Source organism: Pan paniscus, chromosome 2, assembly GCF_029289425.2.
Source record: "Pan paniscus chromosome 2, NHGRI_mPanPan1-v2.0_pri, whole genome shotgun sequence".
Taxonomy (NCBI): domain Eukaryota; kingdom Metazoa; phylum Chordata; class Mammalia; order Primates; family Hominidae; genus Pan; species Pan paniscus.
Genome location: NC_085926.1, coordinates 57,261,362 through 57,273,606, shown reverse-complemented (window position 1 = coordinate 57,273,606; position 12,245 = coordinate 57,261,362). Strand labels below are relative to the sequence as shown.

General features: G+C 40.6%; 1 protein-coding gene across 1 annotated transcript in view; it reads left to right on the top strand.

Annotated features, from left to right (window-relative positions):
* The window catches only part of DNAH12 (dynein axonemal heavy chain 12), a 262,745-nt gene extending 250,758 nt beyond the window's left edge, over window positions 1–11,987 (top strand). The window contains exons 71-75 of the mRNA XM_055110974.2: window positions 3,455–3,659; window positions 8,390–8,527; window positions 8,942–9,033; window positions 9,781–9,848; window positions 11,400–11,987. Coding sequence (XP_054966949.1) covers window positions 3,455–3,659; window positions 8,390–8,527; window positions 8,942–9,033; window positions 9,781–9,848; window positions 11,400–11,590 — 694 coding nt within the window. The 3' untranslated portion in view covers window positions 11,591–11,987. The remainder of the gene's footprint in view (window positions 1–3,454; window positions 3,660–8,389; window positions 8,528–8,941; window positions 9,034–9,780; window positions 9,849–11,399) is intronic.
* The last annotated feature ends 258 nt before the right edge of the window (window positions 11,988–12,245 follow it).

The following is a 12,245-nucleotide window of genomic DNA, read 5'->3' as shown; positions in this document are numbered from 1 at the left end:
AGCTCGGCCTGGCGAGGAGCAGCCTGGGGAGGAGGGGAGAGGTCAGATGGGTCTGTAGAAAAGGAAGATTAGAAAGACTCAGCGACGCTTGGGGTTGGGACTGAGGGGACAGGCGAGAGGGAAAGAAGGAGGGTTTGGGATGAGTCGCATTGGGAACAGAGACTAGGGAGGGAACAATGTGTAAAAGAATGCCTGGACGTCAGGCACCTCAGACTGTTTGCCTATTTTACAACAAGAATTATTTATATCTTGTAGGATGGAAAAATCGAAAGTGCCGTTTTCTGGCTATTTGGAACCACTGTCGAGTTTGTATTGGGGTCAAGCGGCATTGCAGAAGAAAATGAGGCATTTAGGTTTAGGTCAGGTGTGAGTTGAAGAGGTTTTAAGTTCTTCAGAACACAGGCTAAGGGAGAAGAAGGAGGAATGGAGGGTGGAAGGCTGCCCATGGTGAAGGAGGCAAGCCCAGAGAAAAGAGAGTAGAGACACGAAGAGAAGGGGTGGGGGGTGCTTGCCCCCCAGGAAAGTGGAGAAGGGGTAGAGACATGGAGAGAAGGGGTCAGAGAGTTCTTGCCCTCCAGAAAAGCAGAAAAGGTGTAGAGACACGGAGAAAAGGGGTCAGGGGGTTCTTGCCCTCCAGAAAAGTGGAAAAGTGGTAGAGTCATGGAGAGAAGGGGTTGGGGGGTTCTGCCCCCCAGAAAAGCGGTACTTGCTGCTAAGGGTGAAGGACCAAGGCAGGCATCCCTGTGTGGTCAGACACCTCTGAAACGTGGGTGAATAATCAGGCAGGTGTCCCCTGCGTGATTAAAAAGCAAGGGAAGACTGTCTTCCCAAGTCCATGACCAGTGCCGGAGTTTTGGGTTCACGGATAAAACGCATCTCCTTTGTCTCTACCAGAAAAGGAAAGGAACTGAAATTGAGAGAAGAGAGAGATTGAAGTTCGGCGCCAAGATTGAAAGGAGAAAGAGGTTGAGGGATAGTAAGAGAGGTTGGAGAAGAGAGTAAAAAAAAGGCTGCTTACCTGATTTAAAATTGGTGAGATATTCCTTGGGCTGGTCGGTCTGAGGACCCGAGGTCATAGGTGGATCTTTCTCACGGAGCAAAGAGCAGGAGGACAGGGGACTGATCTCCCAAGGGAGGTCCCCCGATCCGAGTCATGGCACCAAATTTCACTCGCTTCCATGTGGAGAGACCACCAAACAGGCTTTGTGTGAGCAATAAAGCTTTTAATCACCTGGATGCACGCAGGCTGAGTCCGAAAAGAGAGGTTTTGTCAGTGAAGGGAGATGGGGTGGGGCCGTTTTATAAGATTTGGGTAGGTAAAGGAAAATTACAGTCAAAGGGGGGTTGTTCTCTGGTGGGCAGGAGTGGGGGGTCACAAGGTGCTCAGTGGGGGAGATTTTTGAGCCAGGATGAGCCAGGAAAAGGAATTTCACAAGGTAATGTCATCAGTTAAGGCATGGACCAGCCATTTTCACTTCTTTTGGGGTGGAATGGCATCAGTTAAGGCAGGAACAGGCCATTTAAATTTCATTTCTTTTGTGATTCTTCAGTTACTTCAGGCCATCTGGATGTATACGTGCAGGTCACAGGGGATATGATGGCTTAGCTTGGGCTCAGAGTCCTGACAGCAACCATCCAAAGTCAATAAAAACACACAATGGTATTGAGCTGAAAAGACTATTAAATCCTGTCATTTCATTGGAATTTTCCCCTTTTAAAAAGTTCTGGCCAGGCTCAGTGACTCATACTATAACCCCAACACTTTATGAGGCCGAGGCAGGAGGATTGCTTGAGCCCTGAAATCCCAGCTTCGGAAACATGGCAAAACCCCGTCAACAAAAATTTAAAAATTATCCAGGCATGGTAGCGGGCACCTGTAGTCTCAGCTACTTGGGAGGCCAAGGTGAGAGAATCGCTTGAGCCTGGGAGATGGAGGCTGCAGTGAACAGAGATCGTGCCACTGCACTCCAGCCTGTGTTACACAGTGAGACCTTGTCTCAAAAGAAAAGAAAGAAAAAGTTCCATATCTTCTGTCTCAGAAGAGAGGGTATCTTTTTTTTTTTTTTTTGAGCTGGCGTCTTCGCTCTGTCGCCCAGGCTGGAGTGCAGTGGCAAGATCTGGGCTCACTGCAAGCTCTGCCTCCTGGGTTCACGCCATTCTCCTGACTCAGCCTCCTGAGTAGCTGGGACTACAGGTGCCCACCACCACGACTGGCTAATTTTTTGTATTTTTAGTAGAGATGGGGTTTCACCATGTTAGCCAGGATGGTCTCGATCTCCTGACCTCGTAATGCACCCGCGTCGGCCTCTCCAAGTGCTGGGATTACAGGCGTGAGCCACCACGCCCAGTTGAGAGGGTATTTTTTAAAATGTAAAAATGATGATGAAAAGAGATTTGTTATTACTGGTTAAAAATATTCATTAATCATAACTTCTCAACCATCTGTTAACTATTCTTCTTAGGAATTAGAGACAGAATAAACATTAGCTAGACCTATGTGTAGTCACATCTTTTGTCATTTTTCTGCTACCTGGCCAGGCGCAGTGGCTCACGCCTGTAATCCCAGCACTTTGGGAGGCCGAGGCAGGTGAATCACCTGAGGTCAGGAGTTCGAGACCAGCCTGGCCAACATGGTGAAACCCCTTCTCTACTAAAAATACAGAAATTAGCTGGGTGTGGTGGTGCATGCCTGCAATCTCAGTTACGCAGGAGGCTGAGGCAGGAGAATTGCTTGAACCTGGGAGGGGGAGGTTGCAGTGAGCCGAGATCGTGCCGCTGCACTCCAGCCTGGGCAACAGAGTGAAACTCTGTCTCAAAAAAAAAAAAAAAAAAAAAAAATATATATATATATATATATAAACACCTGATGCCTTAGTTAATTCAGCATTTCTTATACAAAAGTTATATTTATGTATATATAATAACACAGTATCTCTCAGCTGCTCAGGCTTCTAGCCTAAAAACTCTCACTACAAGTATATTTATGGTATTCTTAACAAGTTGGGCCTAAGTGCAAGTAAAGTATTTGCAAGTGTATAAATGAATATACAATTTATGTTTTCATGCAGTGTTTCTTAGTTTCAGCCATTGCACGACATCATTACAGCTTTTTCATATTTGCCTGTCACCTGAAATATTACTTACCTAATATTTTTCCTTAAATCATTCTCTGCTTAAATTAGCCAGGTCCTAAGCAAAAATCGCCAGAAAGCAAAAATTTTGATATGCTAGTTGTATTACTTTCTATATTTTAAAATATGTATGTAATGATTAAAATGAAAAATGTTCATACATGTATCACTTAACATTAGCTCACGTACCACCACATGGGAGGTGACACATTTTGGGAAGCAATCCCATAAAGCTGGGAATGAAATTTCTGCTGTTCTTCTTCTGGAAAGACCGTATGTTGATATCATCATATATGTTGATGACATAATTTCTTTCATTGCAGTTTAATTATAACTATACGTAACACTCTACGGGACCTTGAAAAAGCTATTAAGGGCGTGGTTGTGATGGATTCTGCATTGGAGGCACTCTCCGGCAGCTTACTTGTTGGAAAGGTTCCAGAAATATGGGCCAAACGTTCATACCCAAGCCTTAAGCCCCTGGGAAGTTACATCACAGATTTCCTAGCCCGGTTGAACTTTTTACAGGTAAAAGTGTGTGTGTGTGTGTGTGTGTAAAATACATGTATAAATATGTAAAATACACAGACACATGTAAAATTTTATTTTTTGGGTTAACTGGGGAGATATTAGTTGTTGGCTGTGGTCACTTGAGTGTCTCTGAGTTGAATGAAATGTGATGAGTAGCTTTGTGATAGTCTGATGAAAATTTTAGAATATTGAAAAATATACACATTTCAAAGTACTGAGTGGAAAATTAAAATTATACTTCAGCCAAACCAATGTAATATGTGACATTTATATTTTTCAAAATTCTAAGTTTGTGGTTTTCTGAGACCAAGATTCTAAGTTTGTGGTCCTGTAAGACCACAGTTTAAAGTTGTCTTGTGATTTTAATACTGAAGGTAAGTCAAAAATCCTGAGGCTTGGATTTTTTTTTTTTTTTTTTTTTTTTTTTTGAGACAGGGTCTTGCTCTGTCATCCAGGCTGGAGTGCAGTGGTGTGATCTTAGCTCACTGTAATCTCAAAATCCTGGGATCCTCTTGAATAACTGGAACTACAGGCATGTGCCACCATACGTGGCTAATTTTACTTTTTGTAGAGATGGAGTCTCACCAAGTACCCCACGCTGGTGTCTCACTCCTGACCTCAAGCAATCCTCCCACCTTGGCCTCCCAAAGCACTGGGATTACAGGCCAGAGGCTTGGGTTTATCAATAATTGGCCATTGTCTTTAAATCAGTGCCTCTATCTCAGAAAACCAGGGAAAAGATAAGTATTTTGAATGCCCCCTCTGCCCTCCCCCCAGCATAAACATCAGACAGAACACTGCTTTTCCTTCTCAACTCCACTGCCTGCCCCCATTCTATGGTTGATGTTTATGAAGGAGTATGGGGTGGGGAGAATCCCAAAACTATTTTTTTTTTTTGGAAATTCACAAAGGTATATGATCTTTCAGTGTTCAGTTGCCTTTTTATTGCACAAAAGCTTTCTTTCACTGTATAAGCTAATCATAAAATAACCAGTGCTTGTAAGAATGTAGAGAGACAGACTTTCTCCTATATCGCTTTAAAATTTTTGCCAATCTGATAGGTCAACCATATCTTGCTGTTTCCATTCGACTTTCTTTAATGACTAGTGAGCCTGTGCTTCTTTAGTATGTGTGATTTCCATTTGTGGTGTGTGTGGGTGTGTGTGTGTGTACTGTCAATTCATATCCTAGGCCCATTTTTCTTTTGTATTATTTATTAATTGATAGGAGCTTTTCATGTAGATTATATGTTTAACAAAAGGAATAATATAAAACAGAATATTGAAAGGGTTTCCTCCATTGTTCTCTTACCCTTATAGAAGCTATAGTTCTCTCATTATCTTTCTTTCTCTTGGACTCTTCTTTACCTCCTAATGGTTCTTAGAGTTAACAAGTTAAGCAAATGAGTCATCTGAATTTTCTATTATTTCTGTCTTGGGTGCAACTGACTGGGGCCAGCGTCATGGTCAGTAAAACAATTTACCAAGACAATCATAGGTAAAGAAAGGCAGATTTATTAGAGAAAGTATGAAAATACATTGCAAGAGTGCAGTGGGCAGCACAGCAGAGAAGAGGCTATCTGCAAAGAACCAGGGGCTGGAGGGAAGTTTTGTAGGGTGGTACTAGAGGGGCTATGCAGAACAAGGTGGTGCTGCTCGGGCTACAGGCACAGCAAGGTATTTGGAAACAAGATGTGCTAGTGGATTGTCTGTAATTAGACATTTTTCAGAACAATTGTTCTCCCCCACATGGGGCCCTTTCCTCATTGTTACAGGACTCTACACTTTCCTCATTTCTCTCTCACTGTTCACCCTATCGATCTCCTTTTTAGTCAGTTCAGGCTGCTATAAAAAAGCAAAATAGACTAGATAACTTAAAGAACAGACATTTATTTCTCACAGCTCTGGAGGCTGGAAAGTCTGAGATCAAGATGCCATCATGGTCAGGTTATTGGTGACAGCTCTCCTGGTTCACGATGAGAGAAAAAGACAGAGAAAAACGTCTCTTCTGTTTCTTCTTATAAGGGTGCTAATCCTATCATGAGGGCTCCACCCTTATGACCTAATTACTTCCCAAAGGCTCCATCTCCAAATACCATCACCTTGGAGATGAGGGTTTCAATCTATGAATTTTGGAGGAAAACAAACATTCAGTCCATAGCATCTTCACATTCTCTCCTTCCTGTGCCTTTTTTTTAAAAAAAAACTTTTTGCACACTGCCTAAAATCCCAGCATAAATCCTGATCTAACACTTAACTATCTTTGTGACTTTTAGCAAGTTACTCATCTTTCTGTACCCCAGTTTATTCATCTGTAAAATGAGAGAAATAATATTCAACTCACTGTTATTTTATAGAGTAAATGAGGCAATGCATATGAAATGTTTAGCACAGTGCCTGGCATGTACTAAGCACTTAGTAAATGGTAGCTAATTCAGAGGTAGTACAAGTAGCTGACCACAGACACTAATGACACTCTGGGATAAAGGAAGCCACGGGCGAGTGGGTTTTCTAAATGCTTGCCTTGTGGGTCTTTACAGCCTTCTTGTGCTTGGTGCTCGCTCTGCCTGGTTTTGCCCTTGTCAGACTTCATCTCTTTCTCTGCCTCTTCTTGACCTGACAGCTTGTACTGTTGCAGCATCTCCAGCAGCAGTTTGTTCTCTTCCTCCTAGGGAGCAAAACTGGCTTCTTCCCAGAGTGTATTGCCTGCTCAGAGACAAAGTCCATTTCGTTGATTCATCTGTTCATTCCATAAATATGAATTGAGACCTCATTTTATTCAAAGCACCTTGTTGTGTGTCCTGTGATAAAAAGATAATCACAACAAAAGTCCTGCCCTGAAGCTGCCAAGAGCTTACAGGGAGACAAGCCATGTATCTAAAGAAAATTAGTACACTATAGTAAGGGATGTTCCATAAGAGACCAACATGTAAAATGCTCTGGGATTTCAAAGAAGGGAGAGAGTTCTTATGGCACAAGAAAGCAGAGATTGTTTCATGGATGAGGTAGCATTTAAGTGGGATTTGAAGAATGAATGGTTTAGATACTGCAAAGAAAGGAAAAAGAGATCACTATGTAGCTTATGGGATAAAAAGCACTGTACCACTTTGGATTGATTCCATTATAAGTAACAAAAATTCTGACATAAGCAAAAATGAAGTTTGTTCCCTCATGTAACTGCAAACTCCAGGAGCTAAAGTGGCTTCAGGTAACATTTGACCAGGGTGCAAACATGGATATCTTGTCCTGGCTTCTTGCACTTCATCTGTTGTCTCCATTCCCTTTGGGTAAACTCCATTCTCAGGCTGTCATCTGATGGTAGCAAGATAGCAACAGCAACTGTGGCCTCACATCCACCCAACTTTGAGGAGTTGAGAGTGAGTCTTTTCTCCGAAAGTCCCAGCAAGAGTTTCTGCATCTCTGGCTTTGATTGGGTCACATGTCCATTTCTGAATCAGTCACTCAGGCTGGAAGTATGACTGGCCAGGTGTGAGTCACCAGCCTACCCTGCATGGCTAGGTGGAGTTCTACCACCAGAGGTGCCTGGACTGAGAAGCTTGGACTGAGAAGGATGGTATCACTTGAAGATAGGCAGGAAAACAACAAATGTCCACCCGGCACAAACAGACCAGCAAATAGTCCAGTCCCTTTAGTCCAGTCCAGATTAGAATGCAGGATGCCTGAAAGGAAGTAAAAGAGATATAATAGAACTGAAAATACATTGGGGATGGATTGTGAAGTATCTATGTTTTTGGTTTGTTTGTTTGTGTGAAGTATCTTGAATAGGAGACCAAGAGGCTTAAGCTTTAATTTGGTGCATCACTGAACAATTTGGTAGGTCACTGATGCTACACTGATGCAAGATGCTACATCTGATCCAAATTCTGCACTGTGAGTTATATTCTGGCAATTCTTCTGGATAGATTGAGCAGAAAGGGAAGAAGCAAGAAGACAACATGCACTGATACAGAAAGAAGACCATGAATAGCTGAACTGGAGTGAGGGCAGTGGACACAGAGACAAGGGGTTTAAGAGGGTTAAGGAACTGGGGGCCGGGCACGGTGGCTCACACCTGTGATCCCAGGACTTTGGGAGGCCAAGGTAGGCAGATCACTTGAAGTCAGGAGTTCCAGACCAGCCTGGCCAACATGCTGAAACCCCATCTCTACTAGAAATACAAAAACTAGCCAGGCATGGTGGTGCACACCTGTAATCCCAGCTACTCAGGAGGCTGAGACAGGAGAATCACTCGAACCCAGGAGGCAGAGGCTGCAGTGAGCTAAGATCATGCCACTGCACTCCAGCCTGGGTAATGGTGCACGATTTCATCTCAAAAAAAAAAAAAAAAAATAGGGTTAAGGAACTGGAATCAACAAATGAGGTCTATAATTAGACAATGTGTAAGATGTCTAACGATGGTTGCTTTTGAGTGGGATGATACAATAAAGCATCAAATAATTTACATTTGGCTTTTGCAGAAGATTTGACTCTTGAAACTATGTTTCATTCACGTTAATGCTCAAATTGTTCTGAGTTTTCCAAGAAGAGTAGAAGGGGAAAGAGGTGAGAGGGCCAAGGTAGTCTGTGTGTTTGACGTCAGGGAAGAGGGCCTCGTGATGGAAAATGTGGGCAACATAAGCAAAAACCAGAATCAGGAATTGTACATCAGGTGGCACTTGTATAACTTTAAAAACTGACATAATGTGTTTTGTTTTCCCTTTGTTGTAGGACTGGTATAATTCAGGAAAACCTTGTGTGTTTTGGCTGTCAGGTTTCTTTTTCACTCAGGCCTTTTTAACTGGAGCTATGCAGAATTATGCCAGAAAATATACCACCCCTATTGATTTGCTAGGATATGAATTTGAGGTATAGTAACTCCCTAAAGTCAACAGTATATCATTACATTAAGTCATGTATTTAAACCGAGTTTATATATTGTAACCCATTGTAAGCAATTTTACTTCATTCTTTGTGTTGTAAGAATATTTGTCTTGCTATCCCTTAGAACTTTTATATATTGCAATATTTGATTTAAATAATCCAACGCTGTTCTTCTACTTTAGCAAAAATTATTATGAGGTACAGTACAATCTGATAAAATACTTCAAAAAGAAGTACTTTTATACTTTTTTACAAACTATGGCTGAAAAAATGTATAGTTTAACAAGCTATTATACAATAGAGTTTCCCTGAATGTGTTCTGAATATTTCGCTAATGTGTTCTTTATGAGATAAAGTTGTCTGGAGAGGATCACTGCTAGTGTGTGCCTATCCCTTCAGGTTATCCCATCTGATACATCTGACACATCACCAGAAGATGGTGTTTATATCCACGGATTGTATCTCGATGGCGCACGCTGGGACCGAGAAAGGTCAGTGGATTCAGCTGCCAGGACCTCTTCATTTGTAGCTGAATCATAGATAAGATAAGCAATCTGTTGCTTAAAAAAAAAGTCCTCTTTTAAGGCAAGTAATAATAACATCAGAACTCTCACATAAATTATTAGTCAAGCTGGGGCAACTGATGAGTTGTTATTTTTAGGTCCTGAATAATTTTTAGTCAATATTTCAGTAGTCTTATTAGTAGAAAAGTTAGCTGAAATTATTTTCCTGCCTATTCCATTTTATAACAGTTTCCTTCTATTTTGTAATGTGTAGGACCACCTCACTTTTAAATGGTTTACAGTTAGTTATAATGAAGTTCACCTTTCTGTTAGTGAATGGGAAACCTTTTCTTGCATTTTGATGAGATAATAAATAAATATTTATAATAAATACTGAATTTCCTGCTTCACTCAGGAAATTAAGCAATACTATTCCTGTTTAAAATATATGGGATAGAGAAAAGGAGACAAAGTTTCCCTTGGAGCCCTGGCCACATGGACAATCATTAAAAATTGGCAGACATTCATATGTGTCCACTGTTTACCCTTTGCCTTTCCATCATTGTCTTTTGTTTCTCTCAATTCTTCATTGCCATTTTCTCATTTTCTTTTTTTACATTTCTTTTTCTCTATGCCTCTAGTCCTTTTAGTAAAAGCCAATATCTAAGTAGCAATCTGTTCTCAGAAGTGAATTTCATGTTATTTCTAATAATTTCTGTCAATTTCTCGTTACAGTGGATTGCTTGCTGAACAATATCCCAAACTTCTGTTTGACCTGATGCCCATCATATGGATAAAACCAAGTAAATATTCTCTCAACAAAATTTATTTGAAGTTTAGGGAGAATAAGGATGGATATTATACACTGCTCCCCAAAATAAGTTTTTGCTCAAACCTTTTAGGATCTAGCTCAATTATAATAAACATTAATAGAACATTTACATTAGAAATTATTATTATCTCTTTGTGTGTATGGCATTTATATTATTTTGGGAATACCATGCTGCTTTTTTATCGTAGCCTATGGGATATGTCATTCTTTTCAGCCTCTCCCCCCACTTCTACAAGGGGGTTCACAGATTGAACAGCTGCCCATCCATATTTTGATTCTGAATTCCCTTTACACATTGCTCAGAGGCACAAATTAGCTTGACACAGTCTCCAGCTAGTGACTAGCATTTTCTGGCTATAAGAAACTGCTAGGCCTAGGAGCCAGCCAGGTCCCCCAAGGCATAGATGTTGCTAGCCACATGGGGTGGGGGCCAATTTTGCCCCATTTAGGAAACTGCTTGCTCCTCCCCTGCTTCTGCCATCATCATCTTTCTATAAGTCTGGAAAAAAAAGTCTCATTCTTTTGTTTTCTCTTCCCTAACTTTTTAATTCTTAAATAACAACAATTTCTTAAAATATTTACTGATCACCCAGAATCACCATCCAACCTATCAAATATTCTCATTACGAATGTGGTTCAGTTATAACTATGAGAAACGTGACCTTAGTTTGGAAAGACTCTTAATATCTTATATCTGGCTTTTTGGGGATTGTATATAGTTTCTTTTCATGAATTGGTAAGAGTTGACATGTTTTTATTATTATTTACCTGCTAAAAACAAATAGAAACGTCAGCTTCTTTTAATGTGTGGGTTTCTTGGATTAGAGCTCTAAGCAGTTGTATTTCTTCTTTTGAGTCTCCCCCACTACCTATACTGTATTTTATTCCTTCTTCCCTCCCTTCTCATTCTCCCCTCCCAAATCCTCTTGAGTTTTCTCATGCCTGCTAAGCGGTCAGAACTTTAAAGTCTATTCCTGTCTTCCACACCTAGAATCATGCACCATACGAAATACTTGCCTTGGGCTGGGCGCAGTGGCTCACGCCTGTAATCCCAGCACTTTGGGAGGCTGAGGCAGGCAGATCACGAGGTCAGGGTTTCAAGACCAGCCTGGCCAACATAGTGAAACCCCGTCTCTACTAAAAATACAAAAATTAGCAAGGCATGGTGGCAGGCACCTGTAGTCCCACCTACTCAGGAGGCTGAGACAAGAGAATCGCTTGAACCTGGGAGGCAGAGGTTGCAGTGAGCCGAGATTGTGCCACTGTACTCCAGCCTAGGTGACAGAGTGAGACTCAGTCTCAAAAAAAAAAGAAAAGAAAAGAAAAGAAATACTTGCCTTGTTTCACAACCGTAATACTATATGTACTGTAAAAAAATATATATGCTGTAAAACCTTCATATATCACAATTATGATCTTAGATTTAGTTCTGGCCATTTTATTACAAGATAAATAGTTCTTTTCGTACCAATGGCTGTTTTTCCCTTTATCAAGTGAATATATTTCTTTTTTTTTTTTCAAGCTCAAAAATCTCAGATTATAAAGTCGGATGCCTATGTCTGTCCCCTCTATAAGACAAGTGAACGTAAAGGAACTCTTTCCACTACGGGACATTCTACTAACTTTGTCATTGCAATGTTGTTAAAAACAGACCAACCTACTCGGCACTGGATCAAGCGCGGGGTTGCTTTGCTTTGTCAATTGGATGACTAAATTGGACAAATTTATAAAACATCCAAAAGTTTAAAAAAAAAAAACCTGTCCTACTTAAAATATATACATTATAAAACCAAGTGTCTTGGTGTTATTCTTTTAAATGATCTTTGCAAACACTCATTGCATTGTTCTCCTTTCTGAGGAGAACTTTTTGAAGTTTGATTGTATGTGAAAAATAGATTTGGGGGTTAAATGGATAACATTTAACAAGTATCAGGAATTATCTCCTTCACAAATGTTAAGTCATTCCCTCAGCTTCAGTATAGTTTACTTTCCACTCTCCTACCTAATTATACATAAATATTTCAAATACATAAATTAAGAAATTATAAATATGGAAAATATTAAAAGTTACATAACTATACCTCTTTATTTCTTACCTCTAAGACATCGGTTCCATTTCTCACTGCATCCTTGAGACTAGGAAAGGAAACTCAAAGCTGCGAAGTTGGCCTGCAAAGGCAGTAGGATGGCTTGAGGGCAGTCCGAACTTCTACACCTGCAGTGACAGTGTGCTTCTTGGCATTTGCTTCATATTTAATTTGAAATGTCAAGTGGTCCCTTTGCTTTTTTTAGTGTATATTAACAATTTAAAAATATTTCAACAAAACAGAATTTTGGTCAAAATTTTATCTTGTGTAGAGTGAATTCT